The sequence below is a fragment of the Alexandromys fortis genome, unplaced genomic scaffold (genome assembly GCF_014885135.2).
Source record: "Alexandromys fortis isolate MF-2015 unplaced genomic scaffold, M_Fortis_MF-2015_v1.1 scaffold_42, whole genome shotgun sequence".
Classification (NCBI taxonomy): domain Eukaryota; kingdom Metazoa; phylum Chordata; class Mammalia; order Rodentia; family Cricetidae; genus Alexandromys; species Alexandromys fortis.
In genome coordinates, this window is record NW_026067934.1 from 3,756,553 (window position 1) to 3,779,198 (window position 22,646).

General features: G+C 40.5%; 1 protein-coding gene across 6 annotated transcripts in view; it reads left to right on the plus strand.

Moving 5' to 3' along the window:
- The window catches only part of Nrxn1 (neurexin 1), a 1,063,094-nt gene that overhangs the window by 625,052 nt on the left and 415,396 nt on the right, over positions 1–22,646 (plus strand). For 5 of the 6 annotated variants that reach the window (XM_050146063.1, XM_050146064.1, XM_050146065.1 and 2 more), the window contains exon 1: positions 6,899–7,264. The exons of the other annotated variant lie outside the window; for it this stretch is intronic. In XM_050146063.1, the coding sequence (XP_050002020.1) occupies positions 7,018–7,264 (247 nt within the window). In that variant the 5' untranslated portion in view covers positions 6,899–7,017. Of the gene's footprint in view, positions 1–6,898; positions 7,265–22,646 lie in introns of those variants that run through there. 6 annotated transcript variants of the gene reach the window in all.

A 22,646-nucleotide genomic window follows, 5' to 3' on the forward strand; every position in this document is an offset into this window, starting at 1 on the left:
CTTATATTCTTTTTCAGTATCTGACTAAAATATGTAGATATGAATGAAGTTCTTAGCCTGTCTTAAAACATGTTATAGTAGTACTGTAGTCGTTCTGCAGATGAGGAAACTGGGGTAGATGGCACCTCATGTCACATTAATGACAGAGATGAAATTCAAGTTCACACTCTGGCACTTTGGCTTTATGTTTCCCAACAAATGAACTTACTCACCTTGGGACAGTTTGTCAAGAATATGAGTTTTATGAAAAACTAGACAAACAGTAAATTCTGACAATAATTGAAAGGTGACTTGAATGGTTGGTATCCAAGCAAAGACCTGCAATATTTAAAGGTAGTTATTATGGTGCATGGGCACCGACTTTTATTTAGGCCACCATAAATTACATTCTTACTAAATAGGACAAAGGAAACATACAGATCACAAATATTTCAGTCCTAAATATAAGTATCCTTGACTTGAATAAAGTCAACAGAACATCCAGATTTTGATTTAGTTTGAGTCGGTTGCGTGCCATGTTGGCTCATGTAGGATTCACACCATGCCCCCTGATTTATATTAGTGAGTAGGCTCTAAGTTATAGAGAGATGACCATGCCTGTGACTAGATGGTGGCTCTTTGGGGTGTGAAAATGAACTTCTAAAATCATACACAACATGACTATTTTGCTACACAATTTTACCATCCTACCTCCCCCGCCCCAAATTAAATGATTATAGGAGATCTCCACAGATACTTTTAAACTGTCCCATGTGTTTTTCTTTCTTTCTCTCAGTGTCCTTATTCCTCTATTCTTGGTCATCTCTCAGAATACCCTTCAGGACCTACTGCCATATAAAAAGGTACCAGGATCAGGAGTTTATGTTTCTAATTCTTAAGGACTATATTCTCCTATGAGTGTCTCTCTCCTTTCCCCCTCAGTTTTAAGAAGTACAGATAGATAGAAATATGGGGTCTGCTTGTTTCTACAATGATGTTAGTAGAAGCGCAAAGTGCAAGACTGACACTTCCTTCATTTTAATTTTTGGAAGATTAGTGCTGCCTGTGGGTTTTAATATACTTTCCTTCTGCTACTTTTAATGTCTACTTTCCTATTTAAAAAGCTTAATACTGAATCATAAGGATTTCCAATTAAGCTTAAGAAAACCATGAAAAGGTAGAAATGTCTGCCTGGCAACCATTCTATTCTTTAAGACAGTGTGACTTTGGGAAATGAAACAATAATTTGAAATGGACAATCCTTTCCCACTTCTCTCTGAATTCTTATTTCTACTCACTCTCTTCCTTCCTGTCCTTTACCTCCCTCCTCATTCACAAAATGTCACATCATCCACTTCTTAACATTGTCGTCCACCTCAGACTACTCATGCTACTGTTCATTGTAAGTCATCCCCTGAGTTGCTTGGGATGATTTAACACACATAGCTAGTTGGTTCCTTTGGGTATTATTTAGGAGCAACAGCTGTTAGGGGCAAGTGAGGGCTAACTATTCTAGAGATCACAAAATAGGCATAGTGAATGCAAGATTCAAACTGGTTTCTGGTATAGAAACAGATATTAATAAGTAGGCATGAAATTATGTAGCACTTTCTGGGAGCTGGAAGAGGTTCTAGCCCTTGGGTATTTTGTTTGTTTGTTTGTTGCTTTTTATAAGCAAACTCAAAGATAATTTACCAAAATGTTTTCCTTCAAACACATATAATAATATTTTAGAGATAATGTTTACTCAGCTTATCACCTCTCAGAATTTAATGGCTATCATATTAGAGATCAATATAAATACCTCCTTCACAACATTTTGTAATGGCTAAGTGACTTAATGCAATCAAATATCCAATCATGTCAACTACAGGTAAGTTGTTGGTTCCTAGTAGTATTTTGACATCTTATACATGATAAAGGATGAGATGCATTTAGGGTTCATATTTTTATTCAATATAAGTAGGATGTGTAAGAGACTGTGGATATGCCACACATTTGCTGTATTAATAATAAAAAACAAAGAAAACCAGTTCCTAACTCCCACTACACCAACTCTCAATATTTGAACTTTATATGTACTAATATATTTTAAACAGATAACATAGGCAAACTAGGGAACAAAACTCCATCATGATCAGAAATGGTGATGGTCCAAGACTTCCAGCAACTATCTCTGGCATTAATAATAGGGCATACATTGTGGATGAAGAGTCATCATATTGGTCTAACCCCAGCTGATGCAGAAGCTGAGGCAGGATGATAACTTGAGAACAGTGTGAGTGGTTACAGTGAGTCTGTATCTGAAAAGGAAAGAAGAGAATCCCAAAAAAAGTCACCGACTCTCGCAGAGTATAAAGTAACACTAACATACACTTAATATCACCCTACATATGCTGGGAATAAAAAGATCTGATAGCCAAAGCCCCTTGCTTTTTCCAACAAATTTTTGACATTTTTGACAAATGAAGACATGGCTCAGCTTCCCTTACAGAGCATAATCTCAAATTGCTGGCCTAGTCATCTGAAGGGGCAAAGATAAAACAAAAAGAACAAGCTTTAGTTGCTCATCCAAAAGAGGCATGTGTTTGTCCATAAGAATTTTGCCCACCATCCGGATAAAATTACTACCATTTATAACAAACTCGGATGCAGCAGCAGCGTAGTGTCCACCCCAGTACATCCTAAGTATTGCAAAGGTGCCCTAGACATCTGCCTGAAAGACAATAGCTACAATTTTCTCTGTCAAGACAGCCATAAATACTCCTTCTTAAGCTCTTGAGACTCCCGTAAAACTAAGATTTCTAGCCTATCCTTTCCCTAACCCTGTCTTTATCTCCCAAGGCCTTTGGCAATATACGTCAGGAGAGAGATTTTTCTTCACTGACTGCTCTTTGGCAAACTCATTGGAATCCTCTGCGTTGATCCCCTTCTTCGTATGTGCTCTAACTTATATGAGTTACTCTCTAAAAGCCTACCCCATCCTTTTCTAGAAATCAAGGGAGTAACAAAGGCAGTCAATCACGTTTATGCACACAGAAAGGTTCTTCAGCCCTATTCATTCAAGTGTGTCACCCCAAATTAATACCTGACCCTTTGATAATTGTTAGTGCACATGCAAAAAATAGTGAAAAATTTTAGTCCCCAACAGGGGTTCAAAACTCAAGGTGAACAAGTTGAGGCTCTGCCTCCCTGCTTCTCCACCAAAGGAATGTGTTCTGATGGCAATGTGCTTCGTGTCGAATTTCTTATACCTCTCATGGGTTTTTGTTTTGTTTTGATTGATTTGATTTATTTTTTTTGAGACAGTGCATCTGTGTAGCTCATACTATGCTCAAACAACATGATTCTCTTGCTTCTCAAGTGCTTTGCTTACACTTTATGCTTTTCTTGAGTGATTTTCATATTTGAAAACAGTTCCTAATCCTAACACTAAAATGCATACAGCCTTGAATGTTCTTGACAGATAAAAATGCATGTGTTACATAAGCTTCATTCAGGTCAAGAGTTCTTTGTTAGTGAACAATGTATATTAAGTAATATCTTTAAATAGAATATAAGGGTCTTTGTTAACTAGTAATTCAAAAGGATATCACTAGCATTCAGAAGAATCTAACCTGACATTTCTCTCTAGAAAAAGTGACTCACCATTTGCTGCTTCAGTGTTCATGGTGTCCATATCCATGGTTATGATTATGGACTCTAACTATAGAAAATAATGAGAACTTGGTGTATTTGAGATTATCCTGTGTTTCACATATGCTGGGCACTAGAGGGAGTACAAAGGAAGACTTAGCTTCTGTCCCTTCCAAAGACCTAGTTGGAAAGGAAAGGACAAATTACACCATCTATGGGGTACTGGAGAAAATACACTCATTTCCTATGGATAGAAAAAGTGTGAGGTACTGGGTACATTAATCAGCCCACACTGCTTATACCTGCCTTGGAAAAGATGCATCCTGACTTGCATGAACAGAGAATTTGATGCCTTTTTTTTAAAAGCACTCTAGCATTAAATGACACATTGCATCTTTTGCACCTCCTGGGATTGATTAGAAGAAAAGACTGGAATGAATGAAGTCATGTGCTCTGGTGAGAGGGCAAGAAATCAACATGACATAACCCATGAACAGCATTACCAAGAAGCCACCACAGGTTTTGGGTTACCTAATCCAGTGTTCTCTTTTCATGAAGACACTGATATGTCAAATCCAGAATCTGGGCCTGTAATCAGCACTCCCCATGTGTGCATGCTCGTTCATGGAATGTGGATCTGCCACTCTCATATGTGAAGGTCAGAGGACAGTGTTTGAGTGCGCTCTGTCACTGACATTCCTGCCTCTGAAATTTTCCCTGTCACCACCTCCCATCTCTATAGGGGCACAAGGGGACCACGGATGATTGAACTGTTTCATGGTGTCTTATATGTGGGTTCTGGTGATCCAAACTCTAGTCGACAGGCTTTAACAGCAAATGCTTCTTCTCACACATATATCTCCTCCACCCCTGGACCTACAGTCTTAAAAGCATACTCTGGGGATGATTTTATTAATCCTCTTGGAGCTGTACTTTACAATAAATATAAAGATGATGCTTGCTTATGAAAACACAAGTAAACAAAGAGGAAATCGCCCTGGGGGACAAGGGTAGAAGCAGCAGACAGTAGGAGATGCAGGGCTTGTTCTGTTAGTATTTGAGCCTGTATGGAAAGTTTAGAGACAATATATTTACATAGAGTAATAAACTATGGAAGAATTAGATTTTCAGTAAAATGAAATAAGCTTTGAGCGAAAAGGGGTGATTGCCACTTGTTTGATTCAGAACCCCTGGCCATTGTTTATGTATTGACTCTCATGGTCTAGTCTTTATCTGTTTGCATACAATGTGCAAATTCAAATGGTCACGTGGGTGAGCAACTGATTTGAAGCAAATCTTCTCAGAATAACGTTCCAAGGTTTATGAACTCAGAACAGTGCTTGTGAAGACAGAGCAGGAGGATCTGGAATTCAAGCCTAGCCAAAAGTATATGATATCCTGTCTCGGTAGAGTAATAATTAATAACAATAATTTAATAAAAACACAGGGACTCCTATTTGTTGCTATATATTATACATAAAGTGAAGAGCCTACAGAGGATGTGTGTGTTCCGAGTTATTTCCATTTGTCTTTCAACAGAGTAACAGAAAGACTGTCAAGTCAGGGACACACTGTTGCCCTTATCATCTGTTGAAACACTTGGTGATATTTCAGTAATAACCCTATTCTTAATCTGAAGGGGGTCCTCCCTGTCTCATGGACTGTCTCATAGTCTGAGAGGAAGATTTCTATCTTTTTTTTTTCTTTTTTACTGGTTTTCATGTGGGGATACAAAGCTTTCAGGAAAGATGCCCAATTTCATATAAATGTCTTTTTTTTTTCCCCTCGAAGAATACTAGGTCTTGGGATTTTTGGCCCTGATGCGATTTTCCTTATGAACTAGGGTGAGAACCCGCCATTCGAAGAGGAGTGATCACAGCTGGGCGGCTAGACAGCTCAGCGTTATTGTTATTATTGTATATCCCAATTTATCGACTGAAAGACAGTTAACTCCCACTACTTCTGTGTCTCTTGTTTCCGCGTTTCTCTTTTCCACCTCTTGCCCAGATGCTCACCTTGTTGTCTTCCTGGACTTTCAGTCTCCCTGACTTCCACTGGCTCCTGTAAGGCACACGCTATGGTAGTTTGAAGGAGGGTTCTTTGTTACTAATAATACACGCAGTAAGCAGATCGTCGGAACTGACGCCGAGTGGATGGAGTCAAACCTTTTTTAGCAGTTTGGATTTGAACACCTGGAAGAATAAGTTTGGTCCAATAAAAAGAGCCCGATTCCTTCTCTTTTAGGAGCGCTAAAGACACTGGTTACTTTTACGCAGAGGGGTAGGAGATGGTGCCTCTTGCTAGGGTGATACAGACAGAGGGATCACCTGGTTGAGGGAGAGCGTTGCTTTTTAGGTGTTTCCCGCATCGCAGTCCACGTGGCCCTGTGATGTGTGGAGAATGCCAGGGAGAGGCAAAGCCGGCGATTTTTGCGGGAAGCTAGACCAGCCTCCCTCGTTACATAGGCTCGTCCTCTGCATTGCATCCGAGCCTCGGTGATTTGCTGTTTGGAGACTGCAGATTTGCATAGAGCCCCTAGCTTCACCAGCGTGTGTGTTTTGCAGTTCTTTTATTTATTTTTTTCTTTTTAATTTTTTTTTTTGTTTTTTAAAAATATTTTTTTTCTTCTTCCGCCCCTTCATTTGCTCCTGTTTTTCCTCTGCTCGCCTTCCCCAGTTCAATCCCCGCTGTCTTTACAAGGGTGCCCTCTTCCCTCTGAACCCTTCGCCGGGCGTAAGTGTCAGGAGGCGGCGGACTCGGAGATTGCCTCTGGAGCAGGCGATGCGCGCCGCTGCTCTGCGCGCTGCCCGGGGGAGGCTGGCGCGAGCCGGAGAGCGGGCCGGGGCTGAATGGAGAGAAGGGGTGCCTTGCGTCCATGGGGTCTGCTTCTCTCCTGAAAGGAGGCTGGACCGGCGAAGTGGCCTCCCCATTCCCCACGCACAATGCTAAATGGATTTACCTAGTGGATTCCCGGTGGATGGCTGTCATGTAGAAGTGAGGACCCTCCGGGAGGAGCTTTAAACAATTTCCCGGCTCCCCACCCACCGGCACACACTCTCGCCCGAAACTCTTGGGGAGTATATCTGGAGAACCTGGAGCCTTGCAAACCTGGGAGCAGCCACCCTCTCTGCGCTTGCTATTCACCGGGGCTGCCTTTCCGGACAAGTCCCTCGCCAGCTGCATCCGCCTCGGCTATGTTTCGGATTGTTTTGGGTGCAGGGAACAGCAGACTCCAGGACCCCGAGAAGACTGTCCAAAGGAGGGAGAGGATGGGTGCCATGGCGCGGTGAGGCGGCCGGCCCCGTAGCCCGCCGCGATCCGACGGATCCCCGGCTTCCTCTCCTCTTCTTGCGCCCCAAACTTTGCCTCCCGCGGAGGCTGCCCCTTGGCGGGCGCCCCGCCATGTACCAGAGGATGCTCCGGTGCGGAGTCGAGCTGGGATCGCCCGGGGGCGGCAGTGGCGGCGGCGCAGGGGGGCGCCTGGCCCTCCTCTGGATAGTCCCGCTCACCCTCAGCGGCCTCCTAGGAGTGGCCTGGGGGGCGTCCAGTTTGGGAGCGCACCACATCCACCATTTCCATGGCAGCAGCAAGCATCATTCAGTGCCTATTGCAATCTACAGGTCACCAGCATCCTTGCGAGGCGGACACGGTGGGTCTGCGATGCCAAGTTCTTGCGGGTTATCTCCTAGTGCCCCCCCTCCCATTCAACCCAGCACTTGCTCGCTTTTTGGCCCTTAAGGCTCTAAGAAATCGGAGTAGGAGAAAAGGGAGGTGTATTTAGGTGTGCTTGTTGGGAGTCACTTATCTCTTTGAAGACAATAGAAGGGGATGGGTGAAGAAAGGCATCGCGGGTGTTTGTGGTGAGGGGTGGGAGGGGCGTGCCTTGCCGAGGTGCTGGGAGATGTGGGCATCTAATAAAGAACCAGCCTGGGCAGGGTGCCTGGCCCCTCTCGAAGGGGGCGTCACTCTCTAGAAGGTCACTCAGTGGCCAGATGGGGCGCCGCGCTCCACAGAGGGACCTAAGCTGAGAGAGGAGGGCTCTGCAGAACCTTTTGTCTGTGCGGTGCTGCCCCACCTCCAGCCCATCTTTCCCGACCAGGGAAGGGAGCTTTCAAATCTGTGCATCCCTCCAACGCGCTCTCAGACTGCAGTGGCAGGAAAGAGGTCCCGGGATTAGGGACCCACTCAACAGGAGGCCAGTCCTCTTGCCCTACTTGTGTGTGTCTTACTGGAGAAGGCAGCAGTGTAACAAACTCTCTGATCCCGGCCAGTCCCCATTGGACACATGGTTCCTCCTGGGAACCGTCCTTTGCCTGCTTCACACACACAGGGATTTCAGTTTCTTGTTGATTTTGCTAGATTATTCTCTAGGTGAAACAGGAGCGAGCTTAGACTATACCGACCCTGTCTCCCTGAGGATCTTGTCTGCAGGTTTCTGAACACATGTCCAGCTTTCTGCTCTGTTCACTTCTTTCCATTGACGGTTTCCATAGAGTTCAGACTGACTGGACTAAGCCAGGAGCTCTGCCTGGAGGAAGAGAAATTAGAACAGAAGGAACCTGTTTCCCAAAATCCAGTTTGGTTAGCAGGGTTATTTCTTCAGTGGAACCAAGAGCATGAACCAAGTCCCTCTCATCTTTAGATGAAAGCTATATCATTGCCTGAATTGCCAAAAATAACAAAAGCAGTCAGGTTTTTCTTTTTTTCCTTTCCAGGGCATGCGAGTCTTTCTCAACCCCTACCAGTCTTTGTCTTTTCTGAGGGTAAAATCCTCAGCAGGCTGGAAGTTGTGATCAGTTTCTTGGTGACTCCTCACCATCTTTCTTGTAGAGTCCGCTCACCTTTAAGACTCTGCTCAGCCTTCGGTCCTAGGCCAGCTGCCATGCATTTTCCCTCCGAGAGGCAGCTGCTAGGACTACTGGTTTGCCTCTTCCCCAGAAGTAGACTTCCTACCTTGGGACCACTGTGGTTAGGCATGAAAAGCTAAAGCCTGATCTAATGAACTGAGGCCAGGTCCTGCTGACAACCTCTCACGGGGAGTGGAATAGTGACACACTTTACTCTGAGTTCACAAAATTGATTGTTTACCACACTTCCCTGGTTCTCCCAGGAATTCCTTTAGAGACATCTAGTAAAACCTGAACCAGGGCTTCCTGTAAGATCTGAGGGCCATTCCCTGGGAGAGAAATCAGTCATGAGTCTCAGGTGCTTGTTCCACGGGCTCCCTTTACCTGGTGCAGACCTCAACCACTGCTCTGCCTTTGTGCAGAACTGTACTAGTCCTGTGGGAGGAAGGCGAGCCAGGGCACAGGAGGGCCAGACAGAGCGTGGGTGGGTGGGAGTGGTACGCCAGATGGGGGGTATGCGAGGGTGTGGGGTGCCTAATTGTAGCAGTGGGGCGCTATGAGCTAATAATCTCCTATGCATAAGTTCCCTGTGAGTCTGCCTCTGCAGAGTGACTGGGTGATGTGGCCTCTGAATGGGCACAGTACCTGAGCAGGAGATGGAGGACAGCAAGGGGCCCCTGTGGCAGCCCGACACCCCTTTCCCATTGCAGCATCTACCCCAGGCAGACGCTGTCTGCCGGTTGTTGCTAACATTGATTTCCCTCCAGAATAGAGTATCTGTCTATGTGTGAATGAGAACTCAAGCTCATCTATCACTGAGAAGGAGAAGAAATACCGATGGAGTGGGGAAGATAGTGTGGGGGCCACTGTGGGCATTGTTCTTTGGGGTCAGAGAACTTTCTCTGCTTTAGAGCTGCTGTTTACAGGATCACTTTTGTTTGTAAACCTCCCCCCATCCCCACCAAACCAATCACAATGTAAGCGCCTAAATAACTCCAGGTGTGAAGTTTTCACACTTCGCCCCTCCTTTCTCTAGAAAAGAGGGAATTAATTTGATAGGGAACAAATTAAGAACATTAGGATGAAAAATCAGCCTCCTAGGTTGGTAGACTCAGAAACCAGGGTGAGGAAGGAAGTGCAGAGGGGCTGGAAACAGGGCAGGTAAGGTGGTTGCTTGAAAGAAACCTAATAAGAAAGGGGTGATGTTGGATTTGTTGGGTCAATAAGCTCTCTGGATACTGAGCTAATTGTTAGGACAAAGGACTCATCAGGGAAGAAGTGCTGAGTCCAATAGATGAGACTGAGAAAGCAAAGCACAAAGGTAAACGCCAGTGTGATAATTCCTACCAGAAAAATCAAGACAGCTTAAAAAAAAAAACGAGTTTAAAATCTGTGACTCTTGCAAATGTGCATGTGTAGACAAACAAGTAAATGAGCCTATTTGCGTGTAATACAATTTCTGAGAGTCCTAAGACCTTTTATTTCATAATATGGAGTTCACATATAGGCTTACATGTATAAAAGGGAAAAAGCGAGTGTGGTATATTTTAAAGAATAAAATTATTATCTTATGTCTTAGAAACTGCTGGGCTGAGGATCCAGGTTCATTCTTCTTCATTTTCTCATCATGCTATGCCTCATTTGCACTATTATGAGGTGTCACTTACAAGGCTTGCAGGGTACAGAGGGAACTCATGGCTACCCCACACGTCTTTGTGCAAGCTGACCCAATTGCAGAATCTGTGGTGAGGATTTTCTTAAGTGCATATACATGAGAAGCAGATCTGGAGACCATTTCAGTACCCCCTCCTATTTTGCATGAATTTAAAAACATAAACGGTGAAACAACTTCTGTAGAAAATTATTTTTTTTTCCAGTTAAATCAGCGGAGAACTGTGTAACTGTAAATGATAAGAAGCAAGCTTGCTTATAATTAAAGCCAACTGGAGTCCAGAATAGACCCGTGCTCAGCCAGTACTGCTTTTGTGCTATGCCATATGTGCAGAGCATGGGATGATGTCAGTGCTATGCTCAGGTTCCCATTTCAGCTCCCAGCCCTCCTCAGCACCCATGCTCTGCATACTTTAGAAAATTAGCTGAGAGCCTCTCAATATTTTCAGCAGATACAGAAAGGAGAAAAGCCATCACAGATCTTAGCAACCAAAGTCTCCTCCAACAAATATGAGCTCTGGGAATTATAATACGGTGATGAGGTTATGCCATTAAAGGGCAAGAGGGTTTCCCCAAGGGGAAATGTTAACAAATTTTAAAGCGTGACTTGTATTTGAAGGAACTCAATGATACTGTATAGGGGTAATATTTGTAACAGAAATTTATAACACATTCTTAAAAAGCACTTTCAAGGTGCATGCCAAAGTTCTAAGAGGAGTGGTGGGTTTTTGCAGGAAGCTTGAATATTTTTCTTGTGCAGCTACTGAGAATTATCATATATGGGCCAAACAATTAAGCCAGATCTTTGATCAGAGTCAAAGAGAAACTAGAATCAAAGCTTTGTGGCTCCACAGCCCAGGGCAGTTCCATGATCTCAGAGGTTTTTAAACTCAAACAGAGAGGGTCCTTCATGTGACATAATGGCTGGTTTCTTGGAGTTGAATTTGTTCCAAGTAATACAGTCATGATATTTGTGTCCAGCATATATCATCAGTACAATGTGCTACACATAAGACACACTCATCTGGTGTTTCACTGGTATGTTCATTAACTCTGCTGAGGAACTTTCTGCTGAATGCTGGTTGATAGCAACTTGCCTAGTTCTTTTGGATCCTATCCAAGAGAATTGATGAGCAAAACCTTTCACAATGTATCTTATCTGAATGAAAACTTTAAAGGCTCTGGTCATTAGTTACTATAGAGGACAGGAGACTTTTTGACTCTGAATGTTTGGAACAGACATTGCTGCTCCACACTTCTACTGTTGACTTTGTAAATAAAATGGTCATCACTTTGCAGGACCAGCACCATCATATATGCTTACATGGGGGAGGGGCCACCTAGGAGGAACCAGTGCACTTTTAGTCTAATCAGCGTTTATATCTTAGCTCTAAAAGTGCATGCTACTAGGAAATATTAATCTTTAGACAAATAAACACAATTTCTCTTTAAAAACAAGTATCTCTAAATATAATGATAAAAAAAACAAAATCCTATGAAGTTTTTTTGTTTTTGTTTTTCGAGACAGGGTTTCTCGGTAGCTTTTTTGGTTCCTGTCATGGAACTAGCTCTTGTAGACCAGGCTGGCCTCGAACTCACAGAGATCTGCCTGCCTCTGCCTCCTGAGTGCTGGGATTAAAGGTGTGTGCCACCATCGCCCGGCTCGAAGGTTTTTTTTTTTTTTTTATGTAACAGTTGTCATCTATACTCCATCATAAAATGGTTTGGTAACAATATAAAACAACTGAGTTTTATCACAAGTATCTTTTATTACCTTAAATATTAATGCGCTAGAAAGAGCTCCTTGCACAATCACCTTATTTCAAAGTGATGCATTCATTTCTTGTAGCAAAACCACAATTTCGTGTTTCAAATAGACATTGGACTTGTTTCATAAATGCATTTAAGATGGAAGGTTCATTGATTTAAATTTACACTGATGTGTAAATAATTGAGGCAGCTTGGTCTGGTGGTGATAATTCTCAGAAACATATCCATGCGAAAATTTGGCCATCGCCACTTATCAGAGCTGGGAAATTTGTAAAGCTATTTCTCTTTTCCAAGACTGTTTTGTGAACACATAAAATGAAAATGCGATTTATTACTGTACTAGGAACAACTAATGAGATAACTATAGTAGTTTCCTAATATTTAGCAGCTAAGAGACTGTAAGCAGTAGTTTATATTGAATCAACTGAGTTCTAGTCCTGAGCCCACCAGTTATTAGCAGAGTGACTCACTGAATTGATTTCATCTTCGAATATCAGTCTCTTTTGGCTCTCAAGTTTGATGAGAGAGTCTTTCTCATTATCACTATGGCAACAGAAGTCTAAGTAAGTTGAATCAGTCACACCCACAGGATCACATCAAACCAGTAGGAAAATAGGAAGTGGAATCCATGTCTTCCAATGTATACTCTTCCTTTTTAAAATATGTTTCCTTGAAGCCCTTGGGAGGTCATGGCTGGGACTGATCTCATTCATTTACTCTTCCATCTGGTAACTTGACCATCAAAGGTTTAAGTGTAGGTGTTAAATGAGATTAAGCTTATCCCTCAGGATAGAATAGAGTCCTTTCTGGTATAGAAAAACCATTGAGCTACCCTTCTCTGTTGTTACCTATCCTGTTAGTGGACCATCAGAGCCTCAAATATGCTATACCTTATACTTCTCTTTTATGTACATATTTAATATATTACATATTTAATACCTTAATAACATTCAGCATGTTGTATATTGTTTAGTCAGTGCACATATGCACATATTTAATACATTACATATTTAATACCTTAATAACATTCAGCATGTTGTATATTGTTTAGTCAGTGAAAAGAGCTCCATGATGGTTCCATTCTCAGATTCCATTGAGTGTAAGAATCTCTTTATTTCTCCATGCTCTGGTTGTCTTTTCCAGAGCTTTACTGATTCTAGGCATGCTTGCCCTATTTTTTCCATTGCTATCATGAAACACCCCGACAATTGCAGCTTAAAGGACAGGGCTCACAGTTGGAGGATATAATCCATCCTCACCAGGATCTTCTTGTCCGCAGGAATCCTGAGCAGTCGAAGCAGTTACATCCATACCCGAGAATACTGAATGCTTGTGTTCAGCCAATTTTCTTCTTATAGGTAGATCAGGACCCAAGCCTTGATGGTTTTGCACACTATTAAGATGCATCTTACCATCTCAGTGAGTCTATCAAAGTATGATCAGAGTCATGTAGTAGGCTAGCCTGATCTAAAGAACCCCTCCCTAGTGTGCCTTGAGACTTGATGGCTGTCAGAAGTTGACAATAAACATGATCACAGTGTGTTGTAAATGCATATTGAACTCAAGTTTCTTAAATAATCTGATTGTCCCAATATTTGTTCAAGTGGTGACTCACCTATGTGCCTAGAAGTCCTGCCATGGGGCTCAGGCTCAGGGTTCAGCTGCCTAATGTTCTCCCTTCCGCTAAGACCTCAAGGAAAGTTTTTTCAGAAATAAATGCCTTTTCTTTCCACCTGACAAGACAAGAATCTTGGCCCATTCTTGTCTACACAGGTTGTAAAATACCTCTTCATAACGAAACTTCTAAAATAGTCCAAAATGCTAGGTTTTTCAGCATTAGTCAAAACACTGCATCCTTCAAATTTTGACAGAATGAAGTGAAATCAGCTATCTTTGTAAGTCCATATCCCTATGGCACCTTTACATAAAGTATCTTATTTCATCATCTGCGCAGGCTTGGCAGCGTGTATGGCCATTATTTGTTGGAAAAAAAAAAAAAACAAGATCGGAGAGATGGTGATTTTGTCAGGAACTCCTAATTAATAAGCACATACTTTATCTTTTACTATGACAGTGTGATGAGAACTAGCTTTGAACCCTGCTCTGCATTTGACTGTTGACCTGAGTTATGTCCGGTTGTCATCACACTCGAATTCAGTTACCAAAGTGCTGTTGCTGTTCAACACTAGCCAAAGAAGTATAGCTAACTGTTACTAACAATTTCCACAAATATATAGTTTTCATATATATATATATATATATATACATACACACATATACATACATATATATATATATGATTTCTTTATTGGTGCACCAGAAAGTATATATTTGTGTGGTACTACATGGTGTTTAATGCACTCTATGTATAATATAGATCAAGGAGTTTTTTGCTCATTTATCATTTTCGAAGGTTTTCACTGTCAAGAATTTCCAGTGAAAATAAATTTATACCTACATTCCAGAAAGTCTAATTGTTAGTCAAAAAGTAAGTAGCAAAGTGTCCATGGGTTGATAAAGAATGACATTAAAAACTCACCTTAAAGTAATGTCCTCAGGGTATTAGAGCTGAATAACAGCTGCAGTAAAAGGCTTTATAGGCAAATGATGGTGAGTCTCAGACAGAGTCTTTTCCAGCCATCAAATCAAGACAGTTACACAAACTCCATTGTGGTGATTACTGGACATAATGGCAGTTAGGTTTGTGAATGGGAACCAAGGCAGTGTAGAAAGGTGTTGATCTAATATCTTTTCAAGTTATGTGTTTACATACACACACACACACACACACACACACACACACACACATATATATATATATATATATTTTACAAGGCTCCTGTAAATCTTATAGAAACTCCTTTGGTTTATGGGAGCTCCAGTTTAAATGCCTTGTATGATATGAACTGATGTTTTATTTTTTCTAAAGCAAGGTTATAGATTTTCTATGTACCATAAAAACTTGGTAATTGACTTTTTAAAAATATGTAACTTTCATTAATAAGAAAAAGCATTTGATAATTTCTAAGAATTAATAAAAGCCTCAGGCAAATAATTAGACAGTGCTTTGTAATGTGTGTAAGATACAATGCAGCAGTATTTAGTAATTTGGACAGTATTTGTGCAAGACTGCTTTAATTATCTGCGTATATTGAACTAACATTACAGCATGTAATTATTTATGTGGTCCAGCCTGTCTTGACTCTGAGTTACCATCTGGTCATCAGCCCCCATTTTTCTAGACAACAGCAGAATGCAGAGTAAATAAACAGAAGAGGTAATTTAGATTCTTCCTTAGACAGACAGCTTCAAATTTTGAAATACCTACTTTATGTTAAGATTTGAATTATCTGCAGTATGAATGGCTACAGAGTTTAGTCACATTACTACGAGTGGCTGTGATGTAATCTAAAAAATGCAGTCAGGAGAAACATGGGCGCCATGGTATTCTCATACTAGTCTAGTAGCATTTTGTCTGAGCCTGCAGATTCATGTTTTAAAGAACTGTTCTTATCCTGATGGATTCTACTTTGAAATTTTACAAGATATGTCCTGCTACTATGAAGAAGGCTTTTGTTCATGTCTGTGTATTTACGCTATCTTTTGTGTAGTTATATTTTTCAGTGATCAAATGTGTTACAATTTGATGTAGAGAAATAATTCTCAGCACTACTAATCTAGACAGGTTCAGGGATTTTTGTCTAGAAAATGTATACAGAAACTGAATTTTCTATTTGGTTTGCAAGGCATTATTTTATATTCTACTTTTTATATTTCATATCAATTTCTGAAAATCTTGTCATATCTGAACATTTATGCCTGCATAGTCATTGAAATGTCATCATTTTTTTTGGATTATGTTTCCAAAGTAGAGAAAGAGGCATTTTCCTTAATATTCTAAGCTCTGTTTCCTTCAAGTCCACAGTTACCATTTTCAATACTGTAATATGCGGTATCAGTCATTTTTCATGTCTACTGACCAAGTAATAACATATGCTGGAATAAGATGAATAATAAATTAATCTCTGTCAGCAAAGTGGCTAATTGGTCATGCTGGTGAACATGAAAACAGCATATTTGGTTATTTGGTTTTCCCACTTTGGTGGCCTCTTTTGCCTTGGGATTTGTCCTAAGTGAAGTGTACAGCCTTTCTGCACCTTTTGAAGAGTTACACTATAGGAAAAAACAGAACTCTCCTGACAGACTTCTTATGGACAGTTTTTTAAAAAGACTTGGGTTTTAATATATGTGTGTGGGATGCTAGTCAGACATCAGACATCTTTGGGGTGGCTAAAATGCAGAACAACAAGTCATTTGCCTTAACAGTAATGAAACTTTTGCCCAAGTCATCTTACTTTTAATGTAAAACTTTTTTTCTTTCCCATAAAGTACATTAAATTTTAATTCTCTTTACAGCAGAAATTAATTTAACTCTTGCTTTTTAGTAAAGTGGTAACTTTAATGGAATAGTAAATTTATTTTCTCATTTCTCCCCAGTATAAAGACTATAAACTAGCCCTATGCAAACGGTAGAAAATGAAGTCAAGTATATCATATACGTATTGAGTAGTGTCTTGGTGCTTGTTATATGCCAGGTACTGTTCTAACTTCTAACAAAGCATCAAGGCATTTGTTCTCACCACCCTCTGAGTTACATACCATTAATACCACCTCCAAAAATGAGGATATCTTGATACAATGAAGTATCAAATAGCCCAGTTAACTGGGGTGATAGGACCTGACTTTATATAGAAGCAAGTACACTAGAAAGCTCAATCCTCTAAATATGATTTCTCTTAACTAGCTGAGCATTTTTTTTGTTATTCCTCATCTGTTCATTGCCAATGGCCCATAATAGGACAGATAAAGAGACTGTCTAGATTTTTTTAAATTTATTCTATTTATCAGTCATTTCTCTGTAAGCATATTGCCTTTTCCTTATCTTCCAGTGTGTTCTTGGGTCTTCTGGTTCTTAACTCCACAGAGTGTCTGAAGGCTTCCCTTCACCTCCTTCCTCATCACTGCGTGTATTTTGTCTAATTTATGAATTTTCATATCTGCCACCACATCAAGAGCAAAGGAGTGATTGATTTAAGATGTTTATTTATGTTTATTAACTACTTTCATTCTGTTTGGCAAATACATTCCCTACCTAACTGATAATCTGGTGTGATAACAGGCTAATCTAGAAGTACAACTATGACTTCAAATTAAAAGGCAACAGTTGGAATGAGTCTGTTTATGGGATTACATTTTTGAGGAGACAGGAGCCCTTCTTTGTGTTTAAGTGAAATGATTATTTCTCAAAGCAGGTTATAGAAAAACGAATGACAATTAATAAATGATAGAGGAAGGTCATTGGCTAATAAAGAAACTGCCTTGGCCCATTTGATAGGCCAGCCTTTAGGTGGGTGGAGTAAACAGAACAGAATGCTGGGAGGAAGAGGAAGTGAGTTCAGATGCGAGGCGCTGCTCTCCAGGGCAGATGCGATGAAGCTCCAACCCAGGATGGATGTAGGCTAGAATCTTCCTGGTAAGTGCACCTTGTGGTGCTACACACATTAATAGAAATGGACCAAGCAGTGTTTATATGAATACAGTTTGTGTGTTGTTATTTTGACGCATAAGCTAGCCAGGCGGCTGGGAGCTGGGTGGCAGGAACACAGCCCGCAGCTCCTTCAACAAATAAACTGCTTTAAGAATCTTAATTTTAATTGCCTTTTTAATTAAGAAGACTTGAAGATTTTAAAAATCAAATTTCATTCCACGTATTGCCTGGCATTATAAAGTTACATAAAGAAATTAAGCATTTCTTACAGCTCAGTTCTGTGCAGTTTGGGTACTAGATTATGAGTTGGGACAATATCCAGAAAGTATGGTTAAAACTTGCATGCATAAATTTCTTAACTGTGTTTGTTCTTAAAAATCCTTTTGCTCATTCAGTTTAACTCTAGAATTTTTGTTCATTTTATTCACTGATATCACTACTTTCTCCAAAGCTCTGAGAATTCCTATACAAACCTTAGCTGAGATCCACTAAGGAGCAGACCTTGCGCTAGTTTCAAACTGCTCAGAACTTCTGTTTCTAGACTAAAATGAAGCTCTTCATATCTATACTCCAAGAGCATTGTGAAGGTGGGATACTTCATATGAGCTGCTGGCATAAAGCCTGATTAATTATCCTGGTGTCTCAAAGTGATAGACAGGCCTCGCTCTAACAGGGCACATTCTCTTCTCTAGAAAGGGCAGGAAAGGCTGAGCTTAGCTATGAAATCATCTGTCTACTGTGGGGGTCTTAAAGTGAGGCTACCTTCCCATCATTCTCATGTTATAGTTGCTTAAAGGTGAAGATAAACCTAAAATTCATTTTTGTTAGCATCTGCTTCGTCCAAAGAGTGTGACAACACAGGTTAACCAGAGAATATTTTGTTTTACGCAAACAACTTGTATGTCCCTGTGGGAGCTGCATGAGGACTCATGTAGTAGCACTGAATTGTCAAGGCTGCTGCTGCAAAATGTTGATGGATATTTTTCAAACTTTTTGAAAATTCTATTATAGTTGAGAATAAGCCTTTTGAAAATAGAGTAGGAGAAGGCAGAACACAGAGAGTGAGCTAGAGCAGTTGAGGAGAAAGATTCCATCTTTCTGTGCTCAAACAGCCTCTGAAAACATCCTTGAACACAAATCTTCCTTTACCTGGATGCACTCAGAAGGAACGAGATTTCAAGAAGGAAATAGTGCTTCCTGGCTCAGAGCACCCAAAGTCACTTCTTTTGAATGGCGGCATTTTGATGTTTATTCCAAAGTCAGCTATGCAATGTAGTAGTCTTACCCAATTCAAACATTTAGCATACTAAGTCAAATGAGAATTTCCAGGAAATGTAACTTATTTTATCTGTCTGTCTGAATGTTGTGTACACTGGTTCTTTGCTGGAATGTTTGTGCATGCAGTACCCTCAGAGGCCAGAAGAGTGTATTGGATCCCCTGGAACTGGAGCTATAGACAGTTGTGCCTAACCATGTGAGTGCTAGGAATTAGAAGTGTTCCTCTGAAACAGCAGCAAGAACCCTTCAGCCCAGAGTCACTTCTCCAGCCCTCTCCTTTAATCACCTACTTTTGAGAAGAGCCTTGTTGATTTCTTAAAATAAGTGAACAGCTTCTAACAGGCACTTAATGTTGATGCTTTAGTTATTTGTTTCTACTTATGGAAAAAGAGGGGCTGTTTCATGAACCATTGGGATAGGCAAAAGCTTGTGCCCATTCAGATTGTAGCTGTTTCAGCCGAGTGACCAACAGAATGTTACACAGAGTGAGGAAGAGTCACTCTACAGTGTGATCCATCAGTTCTACTTCCTAAAGTGTGACAAAGACTTTTGATGCCATCAGCAGCCAACAGCTTTAAGATTTGGGTAATTCTTTTAAAGAACATCTGGGGTTGACACATGAGGCTAGCTTCCACCTCACTACTTAGGAGCTCTATGAAGTGGTTCCTCACCCTTCCTAACGCTGCAACCCTTTAATAAGTTCCTCATGTGGTGGTGACTCCAGCCATAACATTATTTTATTGTTACTTCATAACTGTAATTTTACTACTGTTATGAATCATAATGTAAATATCTGTTATACAGGATATCTGATGAGCCTCTAAAGGACTCATGTCCCATAAATTGAGAATTACCACAATCTAGTCCCTGTTGCAATTTCTTTTTTCTTTCTTTCTTTCTTTCTTTCTTTCTTTCTTTCTTTCTTTCTTTCTTTCTTTCTTTCTTTCTCTCTCTCTCTCTCTCTCTCTCTCATTCTTTTTTTTCCATATGTTATGTTGTTTGTATTTAGGGTTCTAAACTGGCTTCTCATTTGTTAGAGACATTAACATTACTTTAGCTTTCTTACATGTCTTTTAGTACTCTACCTCACATCTTCCTTGAAGACCATAGAATTCTTTTCTGCTAGCCACACGTTGAGAACCACTGTTTCAGGGCGTTTAGTGAATCTGGAGTTCTTCAGATGGTGTGCGTGGCATGTAGGGAAAAGGGTATCCCAAAGAGTAACCCTGGGGATCTAACTCATGGCACTAGAAATATTTAGACATCAGAGAAATAGTTTCCAGCCTGGAATTGGGAAAAGGTCTTTCACAGGGAGGAAAGCCTTCAGAAGAGCTTTGAATAACTAGGTGTTTGGTATAGAGAGAGGCATTGTTATACAACAAACAAATAACATCGCTTGCGTTTTTGAAACTTATAATTCCAGTGCTAGGAATCAAACCCAGCATCTTGCACATAACAACTAGATGCTCTGTCTTTAAGTAGAGTCACCAGCTTTACTTCTGTGTTTTTTTTTTCAAAACCAATAAAATTATATAATGATTTCAAACTCAGGTTTTCTTAGTAATGAAGTTTAGGGGCTCTGATCGCTGATGATAAATGATTACTGTGATCAAGGATGAGTGTGTGTGTGTGTGTTTATGTGCTCACACATGCGTGCATACATGCCTGCCTGCCTGCCTTTTCCTGTGTGAGTGTTATATTTTGCTTAGACTTGGCGATTCTCTCCTTGCGGATGCCTTGAAACCCTCACTAGAAAAGGCGTGCAAAGGCAAGACAAATGGTGGCAGCATGTGTACGGGGAGCTGACTGTTCTTATGTAAGCTCGTTCATTCAGCCTCCTCATTCACAATAAGTAGATATTTAGGCTATTACCAAAATGTGGGTGTGTACACACAGTGTACTGGCAAATCATGGTAGTAGTAAGTGCCAAAAACCCAGGAACCAACCAGTCAGCAAATGCTTATCAAGTATCTGGTACTTGGGCTAGGGCATTGTCTTACTGGGCTGAAGGGCCTAAAAGAAGTAAGAAAAATCCAATTTGTGTCTCAAGATCTCAAGCTGAACTTGGATGTCTCTTGTAATTTCAAGCACACAAGGAGGCCTTGCTGTCTGGAGCAGGATCACCAAAGGAACAAAATCATCTATATTTTTTTATTCTCCTGGCAGTTTTCCTGCTGTTCCAATGACCCTGGGAGAACACACTAAACCAGTGGACACACAGCCTCCTTAATGACGCATTGGTAATTGGGAACATGTTCATTTAAATTTCCGTTTTCATGTTTGTAAATCACCTAGGGCTTACAAAGTATTTTCTTATTTGATCTCATTCAAGATGCATTAGAATCCTGTAAATTGGGTGTGGCAAGTTTCTCCCACATCTTGAGTAGGAAGTGACTTGGTCACTTGCATTGCCTGAGTCAAGTTTATAAACATCAGAGAAGGGTCTTTCACTCATCATGCAGGTTCCCTATGTCCAAATACAGGTAAACACATATTCTGTGTGTGCTGACCTTCAAGGATCAAGAGTCTAATGAGTTAAATTATTCTCTGGGGATGTGGGAAACACTGAAGTCCCCTTAACCCAGAACTGCTGGGCCAGACCAGAATGAAAAGTTAAAATAGAGTATTTTCCCCCGTTGAAATAAAAGTAGACAGTTTAGAGGAAATGGTCATGAGAACTAATTGATGGTGTATACATTTGTCTGTCTAATATTAAAATTTCTTGTTTATTAGGGTTTGCAAAAGATTGATCTCTTTAAAAATGATTTGAATTCAAAGCATGAACCCACTGGCTCTTTGTCATTGTTGAAACAACTTAAAAAAACAATGAATACGACCCGGAAAAGCACTGAGGCCGAATACATCTTTATTTAACTAATCTTGTAATGTTTTTTAGATGAACAGTGACAAGGAGCTATATATAATTAAAATGCCCAATTACTTGAAGGGAATTATTAAAAAGCACTTGGAAAATTGAGATATTCTGTCAAAAACTTAATAATGAAAGCATTCTATTCTTCATGGGGATGACAAGTTTATAAAGATACTCTCACTGAGAAAATGTCTTTTGCTTATTGTGGCACAAGATGTTGTCTAGCTTGCAAGATCATCACCATTCCCCTTGAGGCAGTCTCTCTAGCTAAATAAAGATGGGTAGCTCCAGAAGTCATCAGTGAGCTTGGTGATAGGACTGAGGCATGTTCATAGTCTTAAGTGAGCACTCCTTTTATTTTTAAAATAGCATTCTAATTTTCTAAAACTAAACTCCCTCAGGGTGGTAAGTATGGTTTGTGTTCTCTCTCAATATCCCTCAGCGAGCGCTCATAGTACTTACACATGACCACAGCAAGTTTCTGGGAGTCTTCCTCTGTGGAGAAACAAGAACACGTGTGCTGTTAGTGGGAACGTATTGAGAGCTATAAACAGTCAATACACAGTCTGTAAACAGTCAATAACATGTATTTCTCCCAGTATATGTGAACTAATGCTTCAACATTCACTGCTTAGTGTCTTGATATGCTTCATTAAAATAGATTGAAAAGGACTTGGCAGTTAGAGGTACAAGGTGATAGTTCAAGGCTCGAAGACCTCTCTAAAGCACTCACGATCTTAATCCTCAGTGTACCGAGTTCCATAAGGAATAAGTGAGGAAGTGTCTGTAAAATGCTATGCAGTTGTATTATGAGAAATTAAAGCACTATAAAAATGTAGTACGTTAATCACATAAATAAACTTTCTGACATAAGCTAATGACTCTTAGATTTGAAACTTTATCAAAATCATACAGGAGGTATATAGGAACCTTAATGTGACTGTGTTGTACCCCAGGAGAGATTCTTTAGGAAATTTGCTAAAGAATTTGCATTTTAAATTAATCCTCTCAATTGTGGAAAGTCTAATGTAGATGGTCCTTTCAT